The 17,358-nt window shown below is 36.0% G+C and overlaps 1 protein-coding gene across 1 annotated transcript in view; it reads left to right on the top strand.

Moving 5' to 3' along the window:
• The window catches only part of PHIP (PHIP subunit of CUL4-Ring ligase complex), an 88,732-nt gene extending 71,380 nt beyond the window's left edge, over nt 1-17,352 (top strand). The window contains 15 exon segments of the mRNA XM_083376962.1: nt 529-640; nt 834-895; nt 1,899-2,054; nt 2,573-2,693; nt 4,472-4,597; nt 6,536-6,608; nt 8,828-8,878; nt 11,614-11,763; nt 12,023-12,175; nt 13,690-13,853; nt 14,855-15,120; nt 15,786-15,947; nt 16,511-16,990; nt 16,993-17,109; nt 17,112-17,352. Coding sequence (XP_083233088.1) covers nt 529-640; nt 834-895; nt 1,899-2,054; nt 2,573-2,693; nt 4,472-4,597; nt 6,536-6,608; nt 8,828-8,878; nt 11,614-11,763; nt 12,023-12,175; nt 13,690-13,853; nt 14,855-15,120; nt 15,786-15,947; nt 16,511-16,990; nt 16,993-17,109; nt 17,112-17,185 — 2,267 coding nt within the window. The 3' untranslated portion in view covers nt 17,186-17,352.
• Nucleotides 17,353-17,358: the final 6 nt, after the last annotated feature.

Raw genomic sequence — 17,358 nt, 5'->3', positions numbered from 1 at the left:
TTGGCGGTGTGCCTTTTCTGCTACGGCCTCCACCCTTTGGAACATCAACTTCACCCTATGAGGTTGGCCCATCTCTATTGTTCTTTTGGAAAAAATCTTACGTGGTTTCTTCATGAATAGTTCCCAGTGTTCAATTTAGTTTACAACTTGTCTTTGAGTTGGTTTTATCTTTATTTATATTTCATAGCTGGTAGAAGCCACAAACACACAAAATGACACTAGTGCATAATTCACGTTGCACAATAGTGTCATGACATAAGCACATTTAGCCTCACTCCCAGAGAGATTCTGTGCTTAGAAAATTTTCCTTGCCTGTCGAACTAATATTTCTGGCCCAATTCAGTTTACCTTTATAGTACATTTGACAAGATACTTGCTATGTAACATTTGAATTTTTAATTGTATGAATCTTTGCTTGAAAGACTGCTGGTATTTTACCTCTTCTTATTCATGCAGTTGTCAAATTAATATTCAAAATAGTAATGCGTATAGAAATGGTTAATTATATAGTTTGGTGTACCTGTGCAGGTGATCGATTTAGATCAGTAATTGATGATGCATGGTGGTTCGGAACAATAGAAAGTCAAGAACCTCTTCAGCCTGATTATCCTGACAGCTTGTTTCAGTGCTACAATGTCTGGTTAGTATGTTTGTAAATACAGCAATATTTAATTTCTCTGGTTTTTAAAATCCGAGTGCATTTAACTGTAAACTGGTTAATGCCATTGTAGTATTTGATATTTACTATTTAAAATTGGGAAAACTTATTATCAATAAATATTTAGATAAATAATATTGTCCAAAATGTTTTTTTAATCTTTTTTTCTTTGAAGTTGGGACAATGGAGATACTGAGAAAATGAGCCCATGGGATATGGAGCCTATACCAAACAATGGTATGTGCCTATTTTCTCCTAGATGTGCAGAAAGAGGATACAGAACTTAATGTGCAGATGTGATAATCTGGAAAGCTGATTTTGCTTTAAAAGAAGAGAGAACTAGTTTTGGTTAATGAAATGATAAATTTCATTTTGTTTAATGCTTCTGGTTTTCTGGACTGTTGGGTTTTATTGAGCCAAAGTATTGTGAACTCTTTAGAAGCAATAGGAAGAAAGCAATAATTTCAATTGTTAAGCCCCTTTTTTGTTTGCTTAGATTAGCATTAGTTGTAAATTGCCTAAAAGGTGTAAAAACCGACACGTAAAGAGGTTGGGCTTATTAGTTAAGCCAAAAGTTCTGGTCCTGTATTATTTTTATCTTCATAATATCATGTGATTAGACTCCCCAATTTTGTTGCTGTAGAATGACACAGAATTCTTATGCTGCTATCAGGATAGTCTTTTTAGTCCAAAACCGTGAGCGAAGTTAGCCATCTATCTTGGCAAAATATGCTAAATGAAACATAGAAACCTGTTCATAGAAAGAATCCATAATTCAGTACCTCATGTATAGAAGTGTGGGAACAGTTGCTATAAAGGAACAGTGATTCATTATAACTTTTAAATAATACTTTGCATTATTTCATTTTGGGAAATGTTACTATTCTCTTTCCCAAGTACGTTTCTTTTTTGTCTGCTGTTGTTATGAATTGGGCTATTAAAGAATCTCTTTTAGTCAGAAATGATGGGCTGAATTTGGCCTAAAGAACAAATCCAGGTTGCTGTGGGCCATAGGAGTAGGATACCAACTTCGGATGTCATTTAAATTTCAATCCTTGATATTTAGTTTTCTAGAGAAGTCACAGGGAGCCATTGCTCCCCATTTTCTCTAGAGAGTAACTGGAGAGTAACTTCTACATGCATAGGGAAAGTGTACTGGAGAAATCTAATAGAAGAGGAATTTTCCCACCAGGTAAGTTGTTTTGCATTAATAATTATTATACTTAATGCTTTATTTCAGCTGTATTTCCAGAGGAACTTGGAACTAGCGTTCCTTTAACTGATACTGAATGCAGATCGTTAATATACAAACCTCTGGATGGAGAATGGGGTTCCAGAACTCGTGATGATGAATGTGAAAGAATAATTTCAGGGATAAATCAACTGATGACTTTAGGTAATAATTTTACTTAAAGCAATCCACACAAACACACCACATGTACCAGCTCTCTAAATAAATGTTTCAATACAAACATTTTCAAATCAAATTTAACTCCTGCTAACTTTCATAAAGATATCCATATAGTTTTCTTGGCATGATAAAGAAATGGTTTGCAATTGCCTTCTTCCAAGATCTGGACTGCATCCCAAGATCACCGAGATTGGCTGAATACTGCCTCCTCGGTGAGCAAGTAACAGTTTTTCTTGTATTAGATAAACATAAAATCTAAATCTGGCTTCTATGTCTAATTTCTTATTTAAATCACTTGCTGAAGTAAAAAGTTTTAGGACACATTTCTAATATGGTGAATAAAGACTTTAATGAAACAAATATTAAAGAAAATTCTTGTACTAACCATGTTTAAACAAATTGTGTTTGTTTAATGCTCTTGTTGCTTTAACCTACATACATAACATTTGTTTATTTATTTCTAAAAGCATTGTTTTTTGAAATCTAATAACATTTTATTGTAGATATTGCTTCTGCTTTTGTGGCACCTGTGGATTTCCAGGCTTATCCAATGTACTGCACTGTTGTTGCATACCCCACTGATCTCAGTACAATTAAGCAGAGATTGGAAAATAGATTTTACAGGTTTGTTCTAAAGTTCATTTTATTTTTTATTTTTTTATTTTAATTCCATTTATATCCTGCCTTTCTCCGAAGACTCAGGGCGGCTTACAAGCTTAGCAGTAGCCTTCATTCTATGTATATGCCTGCTTATTAGGGCTTTCACACACAAACCCAAGCGGCATTATTACAAAGTCAGCTTGATTGCCCCCAACAATCTGGGTCCTCATTTTACCTACCTCGGAAAGATGGAAGGCTGAGTCAACCTTGAGCCTGGTGGGATGCGAACCTGCACTAATTGCAGGCAGCTGGTGTTACTTAAGGAGGCATTACCCCACTGCTCCACCAAGGCTCTTTTATTCAAACTTTGTGTACGCCACTTGCATTTCCTCATTATATACATTATATGAATTTAATGCATTAAAACAATGCATAGATTTATTACTATAATAATTTTACAATATCACTTAGGGGCATTCTTGATCTCGTATTTAATGTTTTCCTGTGTGATTTTGTTAGTATCCCTTGATCTTAAAAGCAATGTTTTGAAACTGCTTAAAAGTTGAAATTAGGAAGAAGGCTATTTCAGTGATAATGCTAAAGCTCTAGAACAGACATGTCAAACACAAGGCCTGGGGGCCAGATCCGGCCTGCGAAGTGGTTTCATGTGACCCGCGAAGCCATCCTGGAAACAGTGAGGGAACGGCCCCCACTGCCTTGGCCCCGGCCCAGAGACCCTCCTTCTGCCAGAGACCCTCAGATCTGTCCCATTCCTGCCCAGGCCCCCATAGGCACCCTTAATGCAAATGATGTAGAGCTGGCCATGCCCACCCAGTAGGCCACGCCCACCCAGCCCCTTGAGGACAACTGCAATGCTGATGCGGCCCTCAATGAAATTGAGTTTGACACCCCTGCTCTAGAATTTCATTCTTAGAGAAGTCTGTTGCATTTCCTCATTAATGACCTGGTGAAGACCATAATTTTTATATGTGCTTTTTACATGGTTCCCTTCCCAAGTGCCCTAATAGGTATATCAACTTATATTATTATTTTGAAACTAGTTTTTGTCTTAAGCTTTAGTAAAGAATGTTTTACTAAATGGTAAACAATCTTTTTTAAATTAGGTCTGTTGATAAAAAATAATTGATTAAATGAAAACAAAGGCAGTGAAAGCTTTGTTCTGTAACTTTATTTAGCAACCTAATGTTACTGCCCAAGAGACCTGTAATAACAGTATTTTCAGAAAGCTGTTTTATATCAACTTTGCACAATCTCATCAAAGTCCCTTTTGAAGTGCTCCCTTTAAAGCACTTCATGAATTTTAACCAATAGTATTCAAGAACACTTGAAACTATTTATATTTGCATATATATTTTATTCTTCTGGCTACCGAGGAGAACATTTTTAGTGCTGGCACTTCAGATAGGAAATGTTCTTAAGTTTGCCAGACATTAGCTTTATAGTCTTTACAGTGCAAATTTTTCTTGCAATCTTTTTATTTTCAAATTTTATTTTATATTTTAGGGACTGTGTAATGATTGCGTATGTCTCAGGGGGTAAGAACACTATAAAACACTTAAGTAAAAGAAATAGCTACATTTTACTTGGATTTCCTAGTTTTTATAATATATAAATAAATATGTAGCTGAATTCTAGGTTTTGGGTAATAAAAGTAAAACAAAATAATTTATTAAACATTTCTATCATGGGTAACTAAAATTGTGTGTTAAAGTTACAATAATGTAAAAATTTCAAGTGCATAGTAATACTGTTTTGTTTTGTTTTGTTTTTAAATTTCAAAGGCGACTTTCTTCCCTTATGTGGGAAGTCAGGTATATAGAATGTAATACACGGACATTCAATGAACCAGGAAGTCCTATTGTCAAATCTGCCAAGTTTGTCACAGATCTCTTGCTGCACTTCATGAAGTAAGTTAATAAAGTTCAGAGAACAAATTTTAATATAATTTAACATTTTTAATTTGTGAGTGAGCTGTATATTTTACATATTTATAGTTTATAATATGTTTACAAAGGAAAGAATGCACTAACTATGCTGGTGAATACCTTGTGTGTATTAGCACTTCAAACAGTTGCAGACAGGTAAACTGAGATAATTAACACCAGGCCTTAATCAAAGGTTTCTCTGCTCCAGATTTGTCTCACAGTCAAATTTAGAGCCTCAAGAAATGTCCCTTTTCCTTCAGTATTAGAGGAAAGGGATAAAGGTAAAGGTTCCCCCACACATGCGTGCTAGTCGTTTCCAACTCTAGGGGCCGGTGCTCATCTCCGTTTCAAAGCCGAAGAGCCAGCGCTTGTCCGAGGACGTCTCCGTGGTCATGTGGCCGGCATGACTAGACGCCAAAGGCGCACGGAACGCTGTTACCTTCCCACCGTAGTGGTCCCTATTTTTCTACTTGCATTTTTACGTGCTTTCGAACTGCTAGGTTGGCAGAAGCTGGGATGAGTAACAGGCGCTCACTCTGCTACGCGGCACTTGGGATTCGACCCGCCAAACTGCCGACCTTCTGATCGACAAGCTCAGCGTCCTAACCCACTGATAGGTGCTCTTTATTCAGAAACTCCCATGACTCTTTAATATTCTTAGTAGAATCAAATAGTTAGTTTTGTCCAGAATTAATAACCAAGACTACAGATTATTCCACTTCCATCATCACCACTGAATGGATACAGACTGAATTGAATCACATCTTTGGACTGAGAAATCTAGTATGAATTGCTATAGTAGTATGTTTTGTCTACTTAATGTTATAGGTTAGTGCTCTATTACAGATTCTTCACTGAATTTCTTATGCTCAGCAGATTCAGAGTTTTGGTATAGCACAGGCCCTTAACTCATCAAGACACACAGAATCTACACTACTGATCTTCCTGCTCTTAAAGCATAATTTTCTGAAACCATCACTGTATTACTCCTGGATACATAATGACTATTGCTGTTTGCACTCTTGTTTAATATTACTATCCATCACATGGATGAATAGCATCAACTCAGGTGAAGGATGAAAATGCTGCCTAATGAAGCATCTTGAGCTGCTTGAATTAGTGAATGTCAGACGTTTTCTACAACTGAATGGAAAAACTTCGTCTTTTACTGCTGTCATTGCAGTTGCTGTAACTGCTGAAACTATTATCCCTTCTTCTGAAAGCCTCAAATCCTTCAGCTCACTGAGTTATGCATATTATGATCCATGTACTTTGGGATGTAAGGAATGATTAGATACTAATGAATTAATTTCTCATTTTTCATATGAATTAAAATACTTCTTTCACCATTCTTTCCTAAATCCAGGAATGAATGTATATGTTTCCATAAGACCTCTATCCTTACCTTTTCATAATCCTTTGTTAAAAGGGATTATGAAAAGGACCAGTTTATTTTTAGTGTTTGTCAGAGACAAATATTTCTACTATTCACATTTGCTAAGTAAATACTTCTGAAGATTATTCCAAGTTACTCTAGCATTTTGGCAACGTTATTAAAAGTGTCTTGCTTCTGGAACCTTTCATGCTTACCCTGTTTTTATTCATTCAACATTACTTATTGTGTCATATCTCTTGGAAGGACTGCTTTGTTCATGATATGTAATAATTTTTAGTACCTACCTCTCAATCACACTTTAAAAAAAACATGACTTGATTTCTTTCCTTTGGCTGAATCTTTTGGCTATTGTGTGCAAACTCAAACAGTGCCCTTCTGCAAGTATATTAACTTCCTGTTTAACAGCTATGTATCAGTTTTTGAAATATATAGATTTTTTTTAATGCTGTAGTATACAGGAGTAGAAAAATATAAAGTAGTGGATGCAGATAAGTTCATTAATGTATAGTGTTTGTTTTGAACAGGGATCAGGCCTGTTATGATATAATCCCACTCTATAATACCATGAAGAAAAAAGTCTTGTCTGATTCAGAAGAGGTAAGCTAATTCAATGTGCAATGCATTTTTAAATAAAGTGGTGATTTTGTTTCAATATTGTATAATCTATTCTGTTTTTCAGCCCAATAATGCAACATAAAATTAATACTGGCAATAGAAATAAAATACAAAACCTTAGACGACAACCTACACAACAGAATTTTAATGCAGTATAAAATCTGTATTGGGAATACATCTTTAGATATGAATGCCGGTTATTTGTCCTTTATAAATACTTGTTAGTAATTTCATGTATGTCCAGTCCTTATGTCCATGTATGGCTGTGTCAAATCTGGGTACAGGTCCGTGGTGGGATTCAAATATGTGAACAAACGGTTCTCTGTGTGGATGCCGCTTCTGGAAGTCCATTCTGGGCCTGGGCAACAAAACATTAGCTACCAGTTCTGCCAAATGGTGCGAACTGGCTGAATCCCACCACTGGTACAGGTAGTTTAGGAACTACGATTGAGACCGAAAAATCACATGACCACAACTGTGATAAGGATTTTACTTCAGCTTTCCTTTCCCTCCATTACTGCTGTATGGAATGCTCACCCCAGGGCTTGGATAATTAGCAAGAAGGGAATTAATGTTTGTATTTACATTAATTGAAGACAAAGCGATTATAAGGAGTAAGCAGGCCACAATGAGAAATACACATGGAAAGGAAACTGCGTAGCTCACCCCCACTCCACCCAACCCCCTGATGGCAAACAAAAGCCAAAGCTGTGACATGATTAAAATCTTAACAAGCAGTAGCTGTGAGGTGGCTAGTTAAGGTTATAGAGCTGAACTTGTTAACTTGCAGTTAGCACCTTTTGGAGAAGTGCTGGGGAGAAAAGCAGCTCAGGAATAGGTCACTTGTCTAAACAATTTCTGCAAGGTGGGGAGAAAAGAAAAAAATATGGGTCAGGCACAGGACAAAGGTTGTAAGTGTGCATCTTGGTCCCAAAGTTATGCTTTTTGGAACCATTGCAACCTGTGTTGCTGCATAAGCTGGTTGATAAGGTGTAATTTGGTAAAACCTGCATTATTTCTCCAAGTATGTAAGCCTTAGGGATTCTATCTGCAAACTCATTTTATTTCTTAGAATCCTACCTTTTAGATAGAACAGAGTAAAAAAAAAAGAAAAAGAAAATCTGTAATCCCACCATTTCCAAATGCAGAGTATAAATGTACATAAAAGCCACATCACTTTGGAACAAAATACATACATATACAAATACAAATGCAAATATAAATATACGATTACCCTGAGACTCAGTACAGGCATTTGTAAAAATCTCAAATGTTAAAATAATGGTTGATTTTATAATGGTTCATTGACATTGTCTATACATATTTTTAAATAGTTTTTTTTAAAAAACAAACATAGAAACTTTAACTCAGAAATGGCTTTAATTTGTCATGTACTTTTAAAGAAATTGTCCCTGTAGAATCCCAGAGTTAATATTGAGATTGTTTATATATGATTATAATTGGAAGAAACCTTCTGAATGTTTATGATGCTGCAGTTTTCATAGTCAAAGTATCATTTTCACATAGTCACTGCAGATGAATTACTGCTTTATGATTCTTTATGAAGGTATAACGAAAACTAGATTAGTACCAAAGACTCGTGGTATTTTTAGCCATAAATTAGTTTACAGAATTCACATGTTGAAAGTTTAGGAAGGCATTCCCTTATTTTGTTTTGTTTTGCTTTTTTTGTTCTGCTTTTATCATATTTTGTTCTGCTTTAATTATATTTTTTCCTTTTTGGTTAAGCCTTGAAAAATGGATTGTATAATTTGTACTTTTGTAGTACTGACATCATATACACACAGAAGAGAGAAATGCTGAATCTAGTAGAACCAACTGTAGTAAAATGTGGTCTGTGTCCAGTGATAAACAAACAGAATTTTATTGTGCGTTGATATTTTCTCTCCAAAAATTATGTGACATCTACACCCCACCATCACATGGATGGATGGATGAATAGGAGGAAAGATGAGATTCTGTTGCATTGAGAGAAGCCGTTTTGTCATTGGACAAAAATAATTGGATTACAATCAATGGGTTCTGCAGTTGCCATGTATGTTTTACCACTCAATAAAAATGCAGAAGCACATAGTTCTTAGATACAAATTTAAGAAGGAACTATAAGGTTGTGTCAAAGTGAAATATTTTCCAAGGCTGAGTATTTCTACATCATATAATGGATATTTTGTTGCCCAAAGGAAGAAGAGAAAGATGCTGACATGCCAGGAACTTCCACTAGAAAGAGGAAGGTAACTTTTGTTTTAAATCTGTATTTCTGATTTGATAATCTGCATTTATAACCTGTAAGCTACCCAGAGTCACTTTGTAGGGGAGATGAGCGGCTTAAAAATGTTATGAATAAAATAAAATTTGACATGGTAGGGCTCTGTTCGCATAGCACAAATAACCCACCCATTCCATATCCCATTTAACTAGTTTTATGTACCAAGTGCACAGAATAGTATTAGAAGTAACCTCAGAAGTTAATCCTTGCTCAGTGTGACTTCCACAAAGGCATTGAAACAGATGGCTATCCAGCTTCTGCCTGGTGAAACAGAGCTTGGGAACATAGAAGAGGCAACAAGACTGTTATGGCTGTTACAGAATGGATTCATGAATCTAGGGAAGGGTAGAAGTGTGAACTAGTGTCAAGTGCCCAATAACCAGAGACCCAAAAGTAGCACTTAATTGCACTAGCTATAGGTTGTGTAGGAGAGTTATTTTAATAGGCTTTTGAGATTCTATTATATTATCCTATTAGCATTTAAGATACTTTCAGAAATCCAAATGGTTCTTTTTCCTGAGGTTGCTGCCCTTGCTTTTGATATTGCTCTTTGAAGGTGCCCAGGAAGGCAACCTATTCCACTGGTTGATAATTCTTACAGTCAAGTTATTTTTCTGATATCTAACCTGAATCAATTGCCTGTAGTATCAATCCATTAGTGCTGGTCCTGCCCTCTCGGGCAACAGAAAATAATATGCATCTCTCTTGTCTTCTTTAGACTAAATGTTATTCAGTTCCTTTAATCATCCTTCCTAGGATTTGGTTTCTAGTTTCTTCATAAACTTGCTCAGGTGTATTGATGTCTTTTTTCTGCAGAACGTGACATGATGATCTTAAGAGGGACATAACTAAGGAATGGTACAGTGGGACAGTTTGTAATATGGACCCTGTGCTTCTTTAATACAACCCAAAATAGCTTTCTCCATAGCAAAACCTTTGGCCCATACTTTTGCTTCATGTTCAACTACCAAAACATGTAGATCTTTTTCACATGTACTACTGTCTGTCTCTATCCTTTTGTAGCGTTACCCCCACAGAGGCCGCGAAAGCCCAGACCCTCCCAGCCCCACTCCCCTCCGTCGCGGTCTGCAACTACCCTCTCAAAGTGTTAATAAAGTGTCTTTTCCAGCGGGAGCTCATGCAAAGTGAGGAGATGGCAGATTCTTGTTGTCAAGAGGGGGGCTTTCAGGAACAATGATGACCAGATAGTCAATGTGTGGCATTGTTTTAACAGCCCCAGGCAGTCATAGCAGCAATAGTCAATGATTTTACAGTGACGGTTTGGAAACAAGGGGGTGGGGAAACCCCCCCCCCCCCCCCGGCTCCAGGCAGCAGTGGAAACACAAAGGTAGTTAGCACTCTGCAGTAACAGCTCGTCCTGCTAGAGCAACTCCCTACAATGTCTATAACTTGCACAAGTAACCTTTCGGATGGCCGCTGGTCTCCAAAGCAATAGCGACCAGCCTCTCCTTCTCTTCTTTCGTCTCTCGCAGTCTCAGGTCTTGTTGATGTCAAAACCCCTCCCTCCTTTCCTTTATTGTTAAAAACTGAATTTAGCAACCCCAGCAACTTTCTCTCTCCTTACTCTCTCTCTCTTGACTCCGCTCAGGATATTCCCCCCACCCCTGTGAAAGAAGCAATAAAATTCCACCTTCTCTCTCTCACTCACTCTCTCCTTCCCTCTCCTGATAAAGGGATCAGCTAAAACCTCAAATTCCTCTTTGGCTTCACCTGGTCTCTCCCCAACAACAGCAAAAGCAACCACCTCTCCCACCCCTTTCCTTTCCTCCTTTTTCTTTCCTTCCACCTTCCAGCAGCAGCTGTCCGAGCTTCCCTCTCCTCAGGCAGGCTCCCACAAAGCCTTTCAGCCAGCACCGCTACACTTTATTTCTGCCTTTGATTTCTTTTCTCCTCAAATGCAAGAGCATTCTTCCTATTTTAGCTCAGTATTCAGGCTGGTTTTTCTTTTTAATGTTCTCTTTCTATTGTAGGGTGTTAATTTGGTATTCCCAGTGTTGTGTCATCTGTGGATTTAATAATCATCCCCCGGATGCTGTCATCTAATCCTTTGATAAAATGTTTAAAAGCATAATTCTTAGAACAGCTTGCCAGAGTCACTTTTCAGAATAAGATGGGTCATATAAATTTAATAAATATATTCTACCCTATGCCCATATCTGATATGGAGCTACCTAAAAGTACTTTGTAGTCATGACCAAGTTGTCTCAGTCAATGCTACAAAGGAGGTTCTGAAACCGTCTTATTAAAGAAAAATTATGTGCTAAGTCAGTACCACAGTTTTCACACACGATGTGTGAAACTCAAAGACATATTTTTATGGTATCCCCAAAGAATTTGTGTCATTCAGAAGGAACAGTTAATTGTCTAATAAATAGTTCACATCACATGGAGAGGGTTAGTAAAACTACAAATAAGGCTGAATTAATTTTAGGCTAAATCAAATCTCTTCTGATTTAATTGGTTGAGTCAGCTCAGATTTTGAGTCTGCATGACATGCCTCCCTACTCCCCATCTGTGCATCTATGTCTTTTCATATCTCATATTTATGTGTTTAATAATTATAAAACTAATTGTTACATGATAACTTGGATAATTATAAGTTGGAATCTCAGCAAGGCAATATGTAATAAAAGATAGTAACAAAAACATAATAAAAGCTGTTTGAAATTGCCATTACAGGATCATCAGCCAAAAAGAAGGCTGCGTAACAGAGCTCAGTCATATGATATTCAGGCATGGAAGAGACAGTGTCAGGAATTGTTGAATCTGATTTTTCAGTGTGAAGATTCTGAACCTTTTCGCCAGCCAGTGGATCTTATTGAGTATCCAGTGAGTATTGAAAAAAGTTAGCATTATACTGAAATATTTGTCTTAAAAAAATTGAAGTAAAAAGAATGGCTATCCTACTCTTAAAGTAATCAACAAATATTTAAAAATTAGGTATTTACATGTGGATTTTGTTCTTGGACTTTCATGGTTTGGTTAAAGATTTATGATTTTTACAAAGCTTTTACAATAACAGTACTGTTGTACTATTCTTATAATCTTATTGTTGATACTGATTATTGACATTTGTGCTTTTTAAAAGGATTACAGAGACATTATTGATACACCAATGGATTTTGCAACAGTGCGAGAAACCTTGGAAGCAGGAAATTATGAATCACCAATGGAGCTGTGTAAAGATGTCAGACTGATCTTCAGCAATTCCAAAGTTTATACACCATGCAAAAGATCAAGAGTATGGCTTCACATTTTATATCTAAAATGTTTTAATATTGCACCATGGGATGTGTTTATTCCTCTGAATGTTAGTTATATTTTTATATTTGATATGGCTAATAAAACTATAAGGTTCTACAATCCATTTTGGATTGTAGATAACTTGATAACTGGTTCTAGAGCAAGATTTGGAAAAATAAAACTTCCTTTCATAATAATTTAGCACAGGGAAAATATTGCAAAAAGATAAAGGCAAGGGGCGAAGCATACCAAATTTCATAGAAAATAATGCAGAGCATTACCATCAATTAACTTAAAAAACCTCTGTCTTTTAAAATCTCTGGTATTTTGTTTTGCAAAGATTTTAATGATATGTGTAATGATACTAAAGATTGTGGAGGTAAAATTTTACACAGAATGGGGAAAATGGATATTGCTATAGAATGATGTGGCCCTTCCCAGAATATTGTAGATTTGATTTTTTTGGAGATCAAGTCAGAAGCTGAATTATCATCAGTCTTTTCATTAACTATTGATGAACATAGTACTATGAAAATCTGCCAGAGTTTTATTTTCAGAAGAAGCATGGGTAGTCACTTACCATATGTGAAAAGCATAGAGACCATATTAATAGAATGAGAGAAAGCATTTTTGCTTTTTTCTTGATGGTGCGAATTTATAATTGTTTAGAGACGAATATTGGGCAAACAGAAGAGATTTTTAAAATGATAGTTAACTTCCTTCCCTTCATTTTGTAATGTGGGCAAGAGCTTTTGTTTTATTACCTTAATTTTTAGCACACTCTAAAAAGTGTTTAAGTCAAAATATTGAAGTATGCAGAAATGTTTCACATTGAAATGTTAAGTTCCTGAAATGCTCTGTTTTGATTTTAGGTGACGGTTAAATCTGTCAAAAATTATCCAAACTCAAATGAATTACTGCAACTGTAAAATAGGTCAGAATGGTCATTCCTGGCTTCTTCTGGCACTGTCAGAATGAAGTTTGAACACTTTCTTGGGGTTTTATTAGGACAGTTATGGGTGAGAATGTTTTGACCTTGAAACATATTGCAATTATTAATGTCTACCTGAATCATTTTACATTAATTGCTTTATACAAAATTATTCTATATACTGGAATACTGTAGATTTTTCATTTATTTTAGTGTGTTATTAATGTGGCACTGGCAAATATAAACAGTTAAATTAGAAAATAGGGCAAGGCTTAGTGTGTGTGTGTTTTATTTATGAAATTTCTAGCCCACATTTTTCATCACTGAAAACATTCTGACAGCATATATTGTATTGAAATGTAATGATGTTTGTAAGGGTCTCTTGAGGATGTCACTTGATATTAATAACATCAGCCTCTTTTGCTATGTTCATGGAAGTTTGGGGCAGGAAATAACAAGAATCTCTTGAACTCTGGAGAATTTTCCAGGGATAAATATGCCCATTTGGTCTTTTTATAATTAACATTTTATGCATCCATTCAAGATTTATATCATCGTTAATTGTTTAATTTTTAAAACAGATTTATAGTATGAGCCTACGCCTGTCTGCTTTCTTTGAGGAGCACATTAGTTCAATTTTATCAGACTACAAATCTGCCTTACGCTTTCATAAAAGAAGCACAATTCAAAAGAAAAGGAGTAAAAGAAGTAGAAGCAGTTCTCTTTCAAGTAGTGCTGCATCAAGGTATGATACAGTTCTTTCAATTGTATCTGAGTTGTATCAGTATTTTAATGCTTTCTATAAGCCTTATATATTGTGTAAAAACTGTGACGCCAATTTACTTCCTTGAGTAGATTCAGGTCTAGCTCCCTTTCTATTTATTTAGGCACCACTATAATAGTAGAGATTTTTGAGGGGCAATTATTATTTATTTATTTTTTATCCTGTCTTTATTATTTTTATTAATAACTTATAAAAAATAATATAAAGAACACACCTAATATTCCTTCTTCCTCCTGTTTTCACCACAACAACCCTGTGAGGTGAGTTGGGCTGAGAGAAAAGTGATTGGATCAAAGTCAACCGATCATGCCTAAGGTGGGACTAGAACTCACAGTTTCTTGGTTTCTAGCCTGATGCCTTAATTACCACTTTCATGTCATAACTAGCATTTCTGTCCATTGACTAGCCAAAAGCTCAAAATACAGAACACGATTGTAAATATAGTTTTAAGATATTTGAGTGGTAGCGTTCAGTGAGAAGATGGAATTATTCTGAAATTGTCCCAAGTGATAAAAATACGTTCAATCTCAGCAGCATTGAAAGAATAAAAGACCTTATGATGGAAAGTTTAACATCTTAAGCTTGTGAATTACATTCCAGGATGGAGCATTCTAGAGACAAGGAACGACAGTGGAGATTATTCTTTTTAATTAGCTATCTTCCAACTATCCAATTAGGGTGGGGGGGCAAGGGGGGAGCGACAAACATAACTCTAAGCCAGATATTGCGTACCTCTTTATTTGCTTAGGATTTGAGCTTTTTGGATATTGGAGAGCATTTTGAATTTCTAGGGAAAACATAAGGATAGAGTAAAGTAGGCCACATCTGAATTAAATCTCCACTGGAATTACTCATGGATTAAATTGGTTGATGACCAAAGCATATTATTAATATTAATAAATATTGTTTTTATTTTACTCTATAAAATAGCATCAGTTATTGGACTTGTCATCTATTTTTAGTCCGGATAGGAAACGAAGATTAATAAAACCGCAGCTGAAAGCTGAGCTCGCCACTACACCTTCTTCTTCTGCGCCTGCACGTCCAACTTTATTGAGAAACATCGCAGCTCAGATGAACGGGAAAGTAGTTGACTCGGCAAGTTTGGTTCGAACAAGAAGTACTAGGGCAATAACCGAAACAGCTACCAATGAACAACCTTCCACTTCTTCAGGTGGAAAGCCTGTAACTTTGAAGCCTAATAGTGCTGCTACATCAGGGAAAACAGGTGAACTAATTGATAAAATAATTTTAATTCTAAATTTGCCGTACCATGATTTTCCATTATAGAATCAGAATTTGTAGTGTATGGTCGCATTCATGAGGTTCAATTACAAGGGAGTTTTTCTTGGAAATAGTAACTTTCTTAGAGAAGCTAATCAAGCACTTTTTAAGTAGTTTTGGTTGGGACATTTGTTTGCCTACATTAGACCTATTGTTGCTGTTGATACTAATTATTTCTTAATGGGCACCCTCACTGTATATTCATTGTTAGTTTCTTAAAGGGGTATTTTCCTGAGCTTGTACATTTGAATTAAGGGGGCAATGGCACTCTGCCTCTACCTCCATAATATCTCCTGAACTTGAATAATTTCCTGAACTTGCACAGTTACTGTGTTAGCTTAGGACAGATACAGCAAGACTACGAGATTTGAAGCACCTTTGCTCATTTTGGATCCAAATACTACATTCTACAACAATACCAAAATATGAAAGTGTAACTGTGTGAAGAGTGCAGCTTTAGTAAAACTTACAAAAAGAGGATGAGCAAATAAAATAGCATCTTGCTTTGCATGCACTTTGTACATATTCCACATTGAAAATATTAATTTTATTTCTGAGCAGATATGTATTAGATTCTAATAAAAGCTTGCCCTTTTTTTTGTCTAATAGTACTAGAAAATTCTACCAAACATTCCAAGAACCAGAATGTTTTACCAGTCCCTAATCAAGCCAATTATATCCATAACACTAGGAATAATACTGCAAGAGAAAATTTAGAAAAAGATAAACAAATCAAACGTAAACCAAAATCAGCTATGGTCAGTCCACAAGGTAAGTTTGTTTGAATTTTATTGGTTTGTTTATTGTTTATTTGTAAGGTCAATAGCATCTATTAAAAATATAGAAACAAAATGCAGCAACAACCTGACCAGAAAAGCGAACCAGAAAATCGTGCTTTCTTCTCCCAGGCCTTTGCTATGATGAGTGGTATCAAAGGCCACCAAGACATCCAAGGTCACGCTGCCATTTGTGTCCTGATGCAGTTCCTCCTCAAGGAACCAGATATCTGCCTCTACTTCATTGAATATCCTCCCACTTTTCTTTCCTGTGAGATACAGGTCTTTCACAATTCTCACATCCCTCAAGGGGCTGCATTTGCTATAATTAGTTTGTGGCATAGGAATGTTGAAAAATAGATCACATTAGTAAAAAGTAATGAATGCATTTGATAATAAGTATGCTGTGAAACTGAGACTGCCTACATTGGAGTTCAGCAGGTTGATCGCTCCAATTCTACATTTTAAATTGTAAATCTAATGAAGGTTTTGAAAGTTGTCTGTGCAGTTAAAATGGCTGCTATGAGTTACTTACGCATTACTTTGTTGTTATATCAGATTGCAAGAATAATGCAATGGCTTTGGCCTTGGGAAGCATCCAAGTAAATGGACATGGGGAGCAATCTTCAAAACCTGTGTTTAAGAGGGGCCCTGGACGGAAACCCAAGATTGAGACCAACAATACGTGTGAAGTGGTGCACAAGAAAAGAGGGAGAAAACCAAAAACTCTGTTACTTGCTGAACAGAAACATTCAGAGGAGCACAGAAACCAGACTGTGAAAGATTTGATAATGGAGGAAGCCTCTGTTTCTACTGCATGCAATTCTGTCTCTGAAAACAATGTGAAGGAAGACTTGTTACAAAGAAAAGGGCGCGGTGGGAGAAAACCTAAAAGAAAACTACAGGAAGACCAGCCAGAATTGGAACTTACATTTTCTCCTGATCCTAAGATTCAGACAAGAAGCAGGAGGAAAAAGACAGATGAGCCGATTGAAGAAGAGACTGAGGAATGTAAAGATTCTGAACCTCATATGAGAACTAGAACCAAGGTAGGAGGACAGCCTTTTACACAAACGAAGATGATTCAGAAGAAGAACAAAGACAACTGTTGTTTGAGGACACTTCTTTGACTTTTGGAACATCTAGCAGAGGCAGAGTCCGAAGTTGACTGAAAAAGCAAAGGCTAATCTGATTGGTTGGCTAATTTTGGCATTTAAAAATGCTAATAAATAGGTACAGGAATTGAGGAATACAGTTGAGGAATACCTAAGGGTATCTGCTTTCTGCTGCTATTTACAGATGAGAATATGTTCTAATATGATAAAATATAGCAAAAACAAACTGAAAATTTCTTGAAAGAAGTATGTATTTTAAACAACTGCTATTTATTGTTCTCCGAATAGGTT

Source organism: Vipera ursinii (genome assembly GCF_947247035.1).
Source record: "Vipera ursinii genome assembly, chromosome: 1".
Taxonomy (NCBI): Eukaryota; Metazoa; Chordata; class Lepidosauria; order Squamata; family Viperidae; genus Vipera; species Vipera ursinii.
Note: the sequence above shows the minus strand (reverse complement) of the source record. Positions and strands in the feature narration are given on the sequence as shown.